The following is a 13,271-nucleotide window of genomic DNA, read 5'->3' as shown; positions in this document are numbered from 1 at the left end:
CTTCGCCGGGCGATGCCCGAAGGAGCCGCGGGTGCTGCTGCGGAGCCCGGGGGGGGCAGCGGGCACAGGGGGGGGCCTGGTGGAGGCAGCGGGGCCTTGGGGCTCTCGGTGGGAGCCGCGATGGGGAACTGAGCGTGGCGGGGGACAGGGCAGGACGGGGGGGATCGGGGGGTGCTCCCCTCACACCCCCCCCCGTGCCACGTCGCACTCGGCTGTGCTCACACCCGTGTGCACACACACACACACACCCCCCCCGTGTACCCCCCCCCCCACACACACACAGGTGTGCACACCCCAGCACCGCCCACCTCTCCACCCCCCCCCCCATGCACTCCCCCCCCCCCCAGGGACCCCCCCCCAGGGACCCTCACCCCCCCCTTTTGTCCCCATGGACCACCCCCAGGCACCCCTATGTGCCCCCCTTTACCTCCCCAAGTACCCCAACACCCCCATAAGCCCCCCTTTGCCCCCCCCAGTCCCCCCAACACCCCCCACACCCCTTCCCCCCCAACACCCCCCCACACTCCCCTATTCCCTCCCAACACCCCCAACACCCCCATACACCCCCCAACCCCTCTCTTTGCCCCCCCAACACCCCCACACTCCCCTCTTCACCCCCCCCAGCCCCCCCAAGACCCCCCCTCCCCTATTCCCTCCCAAAACCCCCATACACCCCCCCTTTTCCCCCCCCCAGGCACCCCCCACTCCCCCCCCACCCCTTTTCCCCCCCCAACCCCCCCATGTACCCCCCTGCCCCCCCCCCCGGGCCACCCCATGTCCCCACGGTGTCCCCATGCCCCCCCCCAGCCCCCCCAGCCCCCCCAAGAGCCCCCCCGGTCCCATCCCCGTGCCCCCCCCCGGCCGTTCAGCACCGCGGACAGCTCCCCCCCCCCCCGGCTCTCCCCCCCCCCCCAGGCTCCCCCCGCCCCTCCCCGTCACGTGTTTTGGGGGGGGGGGGGGGGGCACCGCCCGGTTATAGCGCGGTCACGCGGCGGCCGCCGCCGCCCCTATATAGCGCGGGGCGGGGGGCGCGGCACCGGCACCGGCACCGGGAGCGGGTCCGGGAGCGGCGGAGGCAGCGGTGAGCGCGGGGAGCGGCCGGCACCGGGCACCGGGACCGGCACCGGGAACCGGTAACCGGGCACCGGGACCGGCACCGGGCACCGGGACCGGGACCGGGACCGGGCACCCGACAGCCTCCGTTAGCGGCTGCCCCGGGAGGAGAGGGGACGGGAAGGGGGGGGGGGGGTGGTCCCAAGCCCCGGAGCGCGGGGGTGGTCCCGGGGGGGTTGTTCCGGGGGTGCCCCGGTCCCGTGTCCCGGCTGGGGGCGTCCCGTGTCCCGTGGGGGTCCCGTGTCCCGTGGGGGTCCCGTGCTGCTGGTCCCGGGTGTCCCGTCTGCAGAGGAAGGGGTCCCGTTTAGGGCGGGCTCGGTCCCGGTCCCCGGGGGGGGAACCGGGGGGGCTCCATCCCCACGAGGGCGCTGCCCCAAGTCCGGGGGGGTCCCACCTGCAGGGCTTTTTTGGGGGGGGGGGTGTCCTCGTGGCGGGGACCCCATCCCCGGGGGTGTCACCCTGAGGGGCAGGGGTCCCCACCCCCCGTGGTGCGGAGCCCGTCGGGTGCCCCCTGACGTTGGGGGGACGCGGGGGGTCTGGGGGAGGGGGGGGGGTCCTTTTTGCAGGCATCCGGCCCCCGCCCCCCCCCCCCGGAGCGGCTGCCATGCGGCTCAGGATGATTTCGGCTGCCTCCGTCCTCGTCCTGCTCTTCCTGCTCTCGGAGACCTGCTCGCCCCTGCAGTGGCCCCGCAGGCTGCCCGTAGCCCCCCAGCCCAGCTGGGAGCCGTGGCCGGGAGCCCCGCGACCCCCGGTGCCCGCCGGCAGCCCCCAGCCCCACGGACAGCCCCGGCTCTGCCAGCCCCGGGGGGCAGCGCCCGCCACGGCCCCCCGAGTCCCCCGGGCGCTGCAGGCGGGCAAGAGGCGAGAGGGGAAACCCAACTCGCTGGACCTCACCTTCCACCTCCTGCGCGAGTTCCTGGAGATGTCCCGCGAGGAGAGACTGGCCCAGAAGGCGCTGAGCAATAAGCTGCTGCTGCAGAGTATAGGGAAGTGACGGGGGGGGGGCTGAAGGGCACCGACCCCATAGCGGGCACCTGAGGGTGGCTGCGGTGGAGCAGAGCGGGGAAGCTGCTGCCCGGCTGGGGGCTGGACCTCCCCCCACCCATGGGACCCCCCCCCCAACGGCCGCGTCCCGCGTGCTGCCCTCGCGGTTGTGCATTAAAGTCGCCCTCGCACTTGCCCCGCTGCCGTGCTCTCGCGTTCCCCCGGCCCTGACGCCTCCCCGTGCTGCGGGGGGGTCCCTGGGTCCGAGCCCTCCCCCGGCGCAGGGGGCTGGCGAGGGGCAGGAGGCGAGGTTGGGACGGGGTTGAAGCATCCCGTCTGTCTGCACACAGGTCCTGAGCTGGGGGGGGGACCAGGAACCCCCTCAAGATGCCCCCCCACGCCCCTCCAGCCACTTTGCAGACAGGGTTTGGGGGGCCGCGACGCCGCACCAGCTGCGGGTACCGGGCGTTTGCCCCCCTCCCAGATCTGCTCCGTCCCTGCAGCCCCCAACCAGGTGCTCCCGGACCCGGTGTGCGCTTTCCGCAGCTCGGTGCTGTCAGCGGAGCTCCCAAATTCCACCCAGAAAGATGAGAAAAAAGAAGAGAAAAAAAAAAAAAAGCGCTGGCACCTTGCAGGTGTTGGAGGAGGGCTCTGGGGATGGAAACGGGAGCGCGGCCCCACGCGCGTTGGTGGCCAGACCCAGTTCCCGGGTGGAAGGCAGCGGGGCCGGGGGCCGCGTCCTCCTGCCGTGTGCCCTGCTGCTGCGATCAATCCCATGGGAGGAGGAGGGGGGGGCCCGGGTGGCAGAGGGGCTGCGGCAGGGTCGGGGCTGCCCCTGGGTGCACCCCGAGGCCGGGTCCTGCCCCAGGCAGATTTGGGGAGCTGACGCTGACCCTGGCTCGCAGTGGCGGCGATGCTCAGCGCGCGCGTCCTCCGGCCGGCGAGCCCAGGGGGTGGTGGGGTGACGGGGGCAGCCCAGAGCTGCAGCGTGGGGGGGACACACGCGGACACACGCAGACACATGCAGACACACGTGTGAACCCCTGCGTGCACACGGAAAGCTGCCGTCAGCACGCCGCGAGGAGCGTGCTCAGGCTGGAGGCTGCGCTCACACGGGATGCTTTGCCTCGCTCTGCTAATGCGCCCCGAGCTGCTAATGCGCCCCGAGCGCGCCGTGGGCTGCTTTTTTTTTTTCCCCGTAAAAATACATTTTCTCCCATTAAAAGGAAAAAGTAAGGAATCCATAAAAGCAGTAATTACCTCAAGGAGAGGGAGGAACAGGTCGTTAAAACAGAGGCAATGACGCAGCCTGAGGCGGGCGGCGCAGCTCGGGAGCGCTGTTAACCCACTCCAGAAAACTTGGGGGGGTCCCGGCTGCAGGTGCGGGGGGGGGGGGAATCGTGCGCCCTCGATGATGCCCCATTCCCTGCCCTGGCAGTGCCTCCAAGGCGCCCTGTTACCGTAGCCTGACGGGTGCACGGCTGCTCTGGGGGCTCCCCAAGGGGTGCAGCGCCGGGGGCAGCAGCTCTGCAGGTGCTTTTCCTTCTCAGGGCGCAGAAGGGCTGCGCCGTTCAGCATCACGCTCCGGTGGGTTGGGGGTGCGCTGCTGCACCGGGGCTGAGCACGGGGACAGGGGGGACCTCTGGGGTCCCGGAGACAAGGAGGGAGTGTGAAATGAGGGCAGAAATCACGGTGAAAGCACAGATACAGGAGGGCACAGAGCATGTGCTGTGCCGGGAGGTGCTCCGAGGAGGAACGTCCTTAACTGCAGCCGCTCTGCTCAGCTTTATTGTGACCCCAGCCCCACCGGGGAGGGGGCACCGAGGTTCTCACGCATCCCCTGGGAGCGGGAGAGGTCTGAGCACCAGCGCACCGCTCACCACCCACGCGCCTTAGGACAGCGAAACCCCAACTTCCGATCCTCAGTAGGACAAACCCTTACCTGAGGCGCTTGTTGGCCCCGCTGCAGCACAACCGGGCCGAGAGCCGAGCAGAGCCGGTAGAAAAGGGGAAACCCGGCACTTCACCACCACGGGGGACAGCGGAACTGATGGCGATCGAAGGGCACCACGGGCAGTGTTAACGTGCAGGAGACCACACACAGGGAACTCACTGAGAACATTTACGGCCCCACGCAGCCGGGCTGTGCTACCTCCTCCTGACTTCGGGAGTCACAGAAGCCTCCCGGTAGCTCTTGGTGACGGATTCGAGCACGCGGGTAAGGAAAGAAGCAGCCCAGACGTAGTTCTGCATTGAAAACATTTATTTTACAACAGTGGTTTCAGATAACTTAGCAATCTTTATTTTAGTTTATATTCAGACGTACGATACACAAATTTACCATGCTAGAACATAAAATAATTCCTTCTGCTGTAACTGCGGGTATGTACAGGAGCTCAGTAGTATCGAGTGTTACAATCCACAAGGTTCGGACAGCCACATCTACTTACATACAATTCAAAGTATGGTCCTTTAGTAACATAACAAAATATATATATGTCTATATTATAATCGCTTCTCAGATGCATTCATACTTCGATTGTGTTTTTTTCTTTTTTTTTTTACACCTTTTTTTTTGTTTTTAAAGACGGGCTCCCCCCACCCCGCCCCGCCCGAGTTGAAGTACAGTGCAAATGCAGAACGCATTCCCTCCTTCCGTCCTCAGCTCCCTCAGGCTTCAGAAAGAGGCCAGTACAACAAAACCCCGTGATGAATTACTTAGCTCAGGGCCCTGCTCACACGCAAAATTAATATAAACCGCCTTGGATGTCAGTGATAACGCAAACCAAACAACCCACGCCCAGCCCAAAAAAGCGGGAGAAGGTGGGGACGAGCAGAGGGAGGAACGACAGCAACTGGCTTAACGTGGCACGCGCCCGAACGAGGACACAGCGAGGGCTTGGGACTTGGCAAGAGTCAGAGTTCCTCTGCCGTGTGGGACACGGACAGACCGACAAACGTGGACGCGATGGGAGGAACCCCCCCGTCTCCGCTGACCGCTGTGCAGTGGGAACCCCCCGCGTCCTGCATCAGCTTCTGGAAGCGCAGGCGCAGCCGCGCGCTCTGCCCAGCACGACCAGCGGTAACTCGGTGGTGCTCCCACGAGCGCTGGCCACAAGCTGCGTGTCCTTACACAGGCCGCCGTCTAACTTCACTTTCGTGACTCGCAATAGCTCCGAGTCTCACGGGTCCAACCCGTGAGCCCTGCAAACTGAACAGCTGGAGCAGGCTGTGCGAAAACACCGTTCAAGTTTAAATTCACTCTAGCAAGGAGGGAAGGCTTTGGGAGTAAAGATTGTTTTCCCCTTTCCGAGCACCACAGCTCTCTGCTTCGTACGCCACCTATTTATTTATACAACAGGATCCTTCTGCTGGTTCCCCAGTCACTCGAGCCAACAGTTGTTGTTTTTCCTGCAGCTGCAAGGAGAAAGCACGATTCTGGCCACACAAAACTCGCACCGTCCACTTGTCTGAGAGTTCACAGCAGCACTTTGAGCCAAATTTCACGTTTTACCACCAAAGAAAAAACAGCAGCAAGTACGAGGTGCACACCTGTTGTATAAATATATACATATGTGCATATATACACACACACGCACACGGTGCTGCAATGCAAAACCTACAGCGCGGGTTTGGACCTCGCTTTGTGAGCTCAGAGACCCACTTGGTAGAGTGCACCGTGCTGAAAACCAGTATAGGGGAAAAACCAACGCTGTGTTCTGTTCACCTCCGGAGATGAGCGTGTCGACCACGTTTAAACCAGCCCCACCTACCAGCCCACGCAAGCCAAACCTATTCCCTTGCCCTCCTTGCGGCTGCTGGGTTTCGTTTTGTTCCCTAAAGCAAGGCCGGAGCAGCAAAGCCCAGCGCCAGCCGAGCGGGCTGAGGCCAAGGGGCACAGGGGGAATTGAAGCAGATCGCCACACTCGGCGGAAGCCATCGCGGCACACAGAGCACGACCACGGGAATACACCCACAGCGCTGGCCCTGGGGGAAAGGGAGCAGAGAAGACGACAGCACTGGAGAATGAACGGCCGTTTTATATACGCGCTTCCTCTATACACATACATACATATATATATAGCCACCAGCACTTCCCAGCATCTACCCTTTGAACAACAAAACGAGCTGTGCACGTAACATTGGCGTCTGATTTCCAAACGAAGGTTTGTCTTCCAGATTTACGGCATTTGGCTTGTGCAGACAGAAAAAAGACCGACAGCTTCCCTCATGCAGTTTCTTCGTGTACAGAGAGCAGCCTCTCGGACTGACACAGGGATTTCCGTCTTGCAGAGTCCCGGACAGCGCTTACACCTCCCAACGCAGGACGTGGAGCAGACCAGAGTTCTTGCAGGACTTGAACACTGACAAATTTCCTGCCACCGAGTTAGCTATCAGTCAGACTTTCCAGATATTTTAAGCAGTTGTTGGTGCAATGGTACGCTACAAACTAGATGATTTCCACAATAACACAGAGAAGCAGCATCAAATGATTAAGCAAGTTAAGTTTATACCAACCTTACACTATAAACACTTGCGTTGGGGGGTTACGATTCAGTGCTCTGATTCTAAGATTAATGCATATTTAAACAGCATCCAGAATTATTAACACGAGGCAGGGGCCGCCAAGTGGCGGTAGCCTCCCTGACTACCTTGCGAGAATCTCCTGTTAAACATTACGCCAATATCCAGTTGCATTGGGCAGGGAAAACTGCAGCACAAAGACGTTTCCTACACTGTCTGGAAACGTCAAGAACACTGAGGGGCACCAGACAGACAAAGGGCACAAACTACTCGGGAGAACGGGGTACCCCTCTGCAGTGCACGCGGTGCAGATGCTCTGAGACGTGCCCCCCGCACAAAAAAAAAAAAAAAAAGCACGCCAGGGTCCCTCTACACCACATAACTGCCTTAATAAACGGGGCAGGAACGTATTTCCTGTCGGGTTCCTGCCCGGGTTATACCTGTAGTGTTTGTAGGCTCTGAGACGAGGGGTTTTTAAAACCGCACTCCCCCCTCGCACGGCACCGCCGCGAGCCCCGGCGTTCCTCAGCTGGGTGCCAACGCCGCCCTCCTGCGCAGGTGCCTCCGGTCAGACCGCGGGCTGCGCGCAGCCCGGCTTCCAAGAGCATCCCGTTTGTAATACCACTATAGGAGCGCTAATATCTAAAGCAGTTTAAAAATATTACAGATCTAAAAATAAAAGACTGAAAAGGTAACATGGCTCTAAAACATCACCGCGTGGGATCGGCAGAAATGTACACCACATCGGACGCCACGGGGGTTTACAAAACCAAAGTTATATACAGATAAATATTTAAGAACTTCCTACATACATCACCAACAAAGCGATACACATCTCACTGGCGCAATGCCCCTTCGTCGGCTTCGAGCGGGGGTACAGCCCTCGTACCCCACCATCTGCAGGGAGCGTAGGGAGTTGGGCACCGCGAGCCCCGCGCCGCCGACAGCCCCCGGCCGCTGCGACGCGCCCAGGGCTCCCCTGACTTACCCGAAGCTACGAAGGGCGCTGTGCACAACGAAACTCGGAGCGAAGCCAGCAGCCGGCCCTCGACACCCGCGGAGTCGGGCTCCGGACGCGCTCCTCCCCGCGAGGAGGAGCCACAAAAGCGCTCAGAGATCGGCCGCTGAGCGGGGACCCAGGAGCTGGGCGGAGGCGGCCACGCTCCTGGAACAGAGGTCTCAGGCAAATCATAAAACAAAAGGCTGCGATGCAACTTTTAAAACCCCCCAAAAAAAAAAATCCGAGCTCAAGTTTTCGTTCTGGCAGGAGGCCGAACAGAGAGAACAGCGCTCAGGCTCAGTTCTGGAAGGAAACATTCTGCACGCAAGCCGGGGACAGGCTCCAGTGCCCGCGAAGCTGCTGCTTCAGCTCCGGCAGGGACAACGCAGCTCCAGCGACTTGAGCTCAGAATTGTGCCAGCCACATTTGTTAACTACTATTTCCAACACGACTTTGCATTTCCTAGGATTAAATTTGGCCATTTTGAAGTGCAACTCCTGTTCGACATTGGGATGCTCTTGTACCTCACAGCAACAGAAAAAAGAAGCGGGCATTGCCCTACCTATCTTCTGATTACACGATTTTAGCTTTTAAAGCAGCAACGTTTAAATAACTTTTTTGTACAGTTCAGGAAGAAAGACATTAACATACAATAATCTTAAATTCAGAGATTACAGAGGAACACGGGCAAACTAAGACTGTTTCAAAAAATAGGAATATTCACCTAAAAAGGCTTTTTCTCCTCATTCCCTGTGACTGGGATCTCAACGTAGCTCCCCTCGGAGCATCTAGCATCTCCTACGGGCATCTAACAGCACACGGACTGATTCACTACTCACACGCCACCCACAGAAAGAGCTGGAAGGAAAGCAGAGCAGCATCTCTCAGACTCACGCCTCGCTAAAAGAGGAACCAAACCAGGCGGTTCCCCTGGATGTCACCTCTCCCAAGCAGCGCAGAACACAGACGAAGGCATCGCCTCTATCCTCCCTTTGCCCCGCACCTCAGACCTGCTGTCACCTCGCCCGCGGGGCTTCCCCGCGCTGCCGCTGCCTCCTCGCCCGACGCCAGCCCCGGCGCGCTCGCTCGCTCTCCCGGCCCCTCGCTGCCTCCCGACAGCTTTTTTTTGGGGTCAGCAGAGATGCCTGGGGGTTAAGGAACAGAACCACAGTCAAAGCTTTTTGCTACCAGTCCCGACGAACGCGTGGAGATGGGAGTGACACACACACAGCGCACGGGGAAACAGCCTTCATCTCGCTCTACCCAGTCAGTCGTATCAACTACGCTCATTTAAAAAGCCAAAAAATCCCCAAGGGCGGTTTTGTTTGTTTAAGCTGACAACATCGACGGATCTGCACGGAGTACAGGGGCCACTCTAACCAGCAAGTTCTCAGGGAAGGGAGCCTGTAGAGAAATTCAAGCATAATCCAGGGTGCAATTCAACATCAAGGACCAGCATCGGGCAAAACCTACAAGGACAGCCAACGTGATGTCATTTTTTTAAGCTTTAAAATTGCTTTTCTTTCCAAAGGGTCAAGCAAAGACTTAATTAATCGAAGACCTTGAGCCAAATCACACACAACGGTCCTCGAGCCCACCCAAGAAAGTTTTTGCTGACATAAATCAGAAGGTTCTTTCACTCACCCACAACATTTCAGGTGTGAAGGGCTATCTACAAGGCAGAAGTTACTTAACAAATGTGCTCCTTACATCTAGTCAGAGGGTTTTTTTAATTTTTGGAACCCGACGTGGTAACAAAAGCATGCTTATTTGCAACAGGCTCACATGCGAGCAATAAACATGTGTTTGTACCAAGAGCGACAGTAAAATCCCATTTTGGACGCGTTCCTCCCTCGGTATTTAGGCTGTGTTGATAACATTTTCTTCTACCCGCTACGTTTAACGTGGTTTCCCGTCAGATTTTATGTGCTCTATCATATTCAGCTCGTGCACAGATGGAGTGAAAATAAATTCAGAAAGATTCCCTGGCAGGAGGGTACCCTTCACTCGCTGGCAGTTCCCACCGCCTGACAGTGCCTTTTTTTTTTTTTTTTTTTAACCCCATTCGTAACGCCTGGACCTCGTAAAAGAGCAGCGTGAGAGACCTCCAAAGCCCACACCGGACGGAAGGCTGTAAACAGCCTCGGGACAGAAATAGGTGACAAATGAAAAGGGGAAGATGGGGGGTACAAAGGACAGGAGAGGCATTGTGATATAAAACCATGAAGAGCAGAATTAACGAGGCTGTAATTAACCGCTAGAAGCGCCGCAGGTAGGCTTACTGGTAGCTGCTCTAGATCCCGGCTCTGTATCACCTAAACCAAGAGGATTAACAACAAAATACACCAGCGATTCAGCAGCGGACTAAAATGCCTCTTTAACAGTTAAACAAATCTCAAATCGACCACAGTTTCAAGAGAAGTATTCAAACATAATTGGCTTCAAAACAGCACAGGAAACCTTTCAATGGTTTCCCCACAGTTGTTCTGAGGAAAAGAAAAACTGGTGTAAACAAGTCTAAACGCAAGACAATGTGCAAATTATACAATATAAATATAAAGTAAGGTGTTTTGTTCTTAAAAAGCCATTTAAGTACTCCACAAAGATGCTCATGAGAAAATTAAAGGGCTAATGGATTATAAAAAGTTTTAAAAAACACGTAATACCCCATTTGTCTATTAGTATCTCCGAATATTAGAGAAAAAGTTAAAAGCCAATTATTATTATTTTTAACATTTACGCTGTTGCCTGCTGTCTGTATTTTATCCACTTGCTCAGTGCAAACCAATGAACCAGTTTCACTTTAAGATTCTCATGCATTCAGAAAAGCTGCACTATTTGGTCTTTAGCATTTCAGGAAAAGTCAAACCAGAGCAGAATTGTGCTCGCAGTTAAAATCCCACCGCCACCACCAAAGAAACCCATTCACAGTTGGATTTGTGACAAACTACAGCTTGTGATTACATTGACACTGAGGATAACCCTTACGCATTAGGAGGTGTTCATCAATTTAACTGTTCAAAGATTGGAAACTCTCCCTTTTTATTTTTCAAGGTAGATTTATTTAAGCTGAAAACCAGCATTAAAGAGAATTCCAGCTCTGCAGGACTGGCATTTTTTTGGCTCTTGGCTTTGTAAACTTGCTGAGACAACAATGCAGGAATAGGAGGAATAAGAGAATTGGCTTGCTGCACCCAAATGAAATTCATGAACTTTTAAAGGTCTTTGACAGCTTGGCTGTGTGAAAAAGTGGTGGCTTTATGAAACTTTTTTCTATTTAAATCTCATTTTTAGGCCAGTACTACTGCTTAAAATGCAGAATGTCTCCCTCACACATATTGTGACAACTCAATACATTACACCACAGACATTTAACATAACTCCATACATGCTATAAAAAAAAAGAGAAAGAAAACATAAAACCGTAGCTAAACTGCTTTAAATACTGCATGCTACAGCACTTCACGTATCATCAAGATACGACACTGAAAGGTGACAAAAGGCTGAAGGGATTACAAAATATTCTCGGCAGGTTGGAAAGCTGCCTTCTTACTCTGGCAGAATTTTTTCCCCCTCCCCATTCTCTACTTCTAATGTTCATGATTCTAGTGTTGAGTTGGCCATGTAATTTTTTATCCATTCTAATTACAGTGTTTCCTTAACTTAATTAAATCCATCAGTGTGGTAGCTGGGGTGAGAGTCAGCTGTGAGCTGGGTCGTCTCTGTGGCTGATGCTGGCTGTATCACAATAGGTGCGTCTGAGGCCTCTGAAAAGCAAAGACAAAAGGTTTAGCACACCAAGCGAAGCAAAAGCAGTGTTCTGTGTTCTGGTAAGCATAACGTACGTCTCCCTGCAACACTCTGATAACACAATTTTACACTCCTCTAGAGCACGATGAGGATTTATTGTCTTTCAGTCTGCACACGCTACCATTAGCCTCGCAATAAATGTTCCATATGTAGGTTTATTTCTCTCTTCATTTAAGAGCAGCTGCTACTCTCCCACCGTTCAGCAGTACCAGTTAAAAACACAATCAGAGCACACACAAGACTCTACACTCTTTTAAAAGTGATCAGTTTAATTACAGAAAAATAGCATTAGAACTTCATAAATTGTATTGCTACGGTTTGTAGGGTAGCATCCTGTTTCCTTTACACCTGATGCAGTCTGCAAACTGCCTCTGCGCTCCCCATCCTCTGGGGCAAAGATTCCCTTCTGGAATCACAAGAGTCTGGCTGGTCCATTGATCCAGTGACATAGAAAAGAAGCTAAATGTTGGTCACCATCCTGGTTTTTGCTGGGATGGAGTTAATTTTCTTCACAGCGGCTGCCATGGTGCTGTGCTTTGCATTTGGGATGAGAATAACGCTGACAACACAACGGTGTTTTAGCTGTTACTGAGCAGTGCTTACACCAAGTCAAGGAGCTTTCAGCTCCTCACAGCTCCTCCTGCCAGTGAGGAGCCTGGGGGTGCCCGAGGAGCTGGGAAGGGACGGAACCAGGGCAGCTGACCCCAACTGGCCAAGGGACGTCCCATCCCACGTGGCGTCATGCAGAACAGTAAAGCTGGGGGGACTTGGCTGGGGGTGGGGGCTGCTGTTGCTCGGGGCACTGGTCAGCAGGTGGTGAGCAATTGCCTCGTGCACTTTGTGCATCACTTGCTTTGACTGTTCTTTTTGTTGTTGTTATTTTCATTTCTTTCACATTTTTTCCCCCTTTCTTATTAAGCTGTCCTTATCTCAACCCACGAGTTTTTACTTTTCTTTTAATTCTCTCCCCCATCCCACTGGGCGGGGAGCGAGCGGATGGCTCCCTGCTCAGCTGCCCGCTAGGTTAAACCACAGCAGACACCCATTTCTCCGAAGCTCAACCCTAGTTCAGCGAAGACCCACGGGGACTTTTCAGCAGCTCTATTCCTGGTGGTGGTGTTACCCGTGTAACCCTTTAAACTCTGGTGCTTCTTCTCCCCCAGAGACCTGTGCTGATCTCTCTACAAAGCAAGCACTGCTCCTTAAATAGCCCACTGAGCACGAGGTCAGAGACCGATACTCTCTGAACATCAAGTCCTCCTAGACTTGTAGAAATCTCACAGCTTTTTTACCTACCCCTTTCATCTGACTGCAACTGTGCCTCCAAGTCCTCTGGAGAGACGTAGTATTCCTGTTCTTCGCCTTCAGGAGGTTTAGGTTTACACTTCCCACAGCAACAATTACAGCAGCAGCACAGACAGCAACAGCAATAGCAGCCTGTGATGAGCCCACAGAACACAAACAAGGCCTGCAGAGGACAGAAGATAAAGAAATGTTCATAATCTATGCCTACCACGCTGTGATCACTGAGTTTGTGAGACTCTGATACGGAAACTAGACACAAAAAAAAATACAGTGATGTAGAGACATAACATATCGGCTACGTTTTTATATTTAACCACCATGATGTATTTAAAATATGTGCAAAACTGGTGACAGCTATGAACATTTTATACTGAGCTGAACACTGTCAGCCTGGTTTACTTGAATAAATTCCTAGAAATTAGGTTTAAGCGGTCTATGTTTCCTGCTACATCTGCAAGATGACACCGAGGTATATCTGTAGTGAAATCCAGAGGCACAATAGTTTAGGACAGACTGTAGTTTGCATAATATCCCT

General features: G+C 55.2%; 2 protein-coding genes across 3 annotated transcripts in view; one reads left to right on the top strand and one right to left on the bottom strand.

Annotated features, from left to right (window-relative positions):
• The first annotated feature begins 970 nt into the window (after positions 1–970).
• On the top strand, positions 971–2,293 carry LOC125184079 (corticoliberin-like). The gene is made up of 2 exons (XM_066978120.1): positions 971–1,081; positions 1,680–2,293. The coding sequence occupies exon 2, from the start codon at positions 1,718–1,720 to the stop codon at positions 2,105–2,107; it is 390 nt and encodes a 129-aa protein (XP_066834221.1). The 5' UTR covers positions 971–1,081; positions 1,680–1,717; the 3' UTR covers positions 2,108–2,293.
• A 2,049-nt stretch (positions 2,294–4,342) lies between these two features.
• The window catches only part of DNAJC5 (DnaJ heat shock protein family (Hsp40) member C5), a 31,222-nt gene continuing 22,293 nt past the window's right edge, over positions 4,343–13,271 (bottom strand). For both annotated transcript variants that reach the window (XM_066978119.1, XM_013188927.3), the window contains exons 5-6: positions 12,728–12,899; positions 4,343–11,388 (exon numbers count right to left, since the gene is read on the bottom strand). In XM_066978119.1, coding sequence (XP_066834220.1) covers positions 11,285–11,388; positions 12,728–12,899 — 276 coding nt within the window. In that variant the 3' untranslated portion in view covers positions 4,343–11,284. The remainder of the gene's footprint in view (positions 11,389–12,727; positions 12,900–13,271) is intronic.

This window comes from Anser cygnoides, chromosome 16, assembly GCF_040182565.1.
Source record: "Anser cygnoides isolate HZ-2024a breed goose chromosome 16, Taihu_goose_T2T_genome, whole genome shotgun sequence".
In the NCBI taxonomy this organism is placed as follows: domain Eukaryota; kingdom Metazoa; phylum Chordata; class Aves; order Anseriformes; family Anatidae; genus Anser; species Anser cygnoides.
Note: the sequence above shows the minus strand (reverse complement) of the source record. Positions and strands in the feature narration are given on the sequence as shown.

Coding starts and splice junctions, on each gene's coding strand:
- LOC125184079 (XM_066978120.1), top strand. CDS start 1,718: ATGCGGCTCAGGATGATTTCGGCTGCCTCCGTCCTCGTCCTGCTCTTC.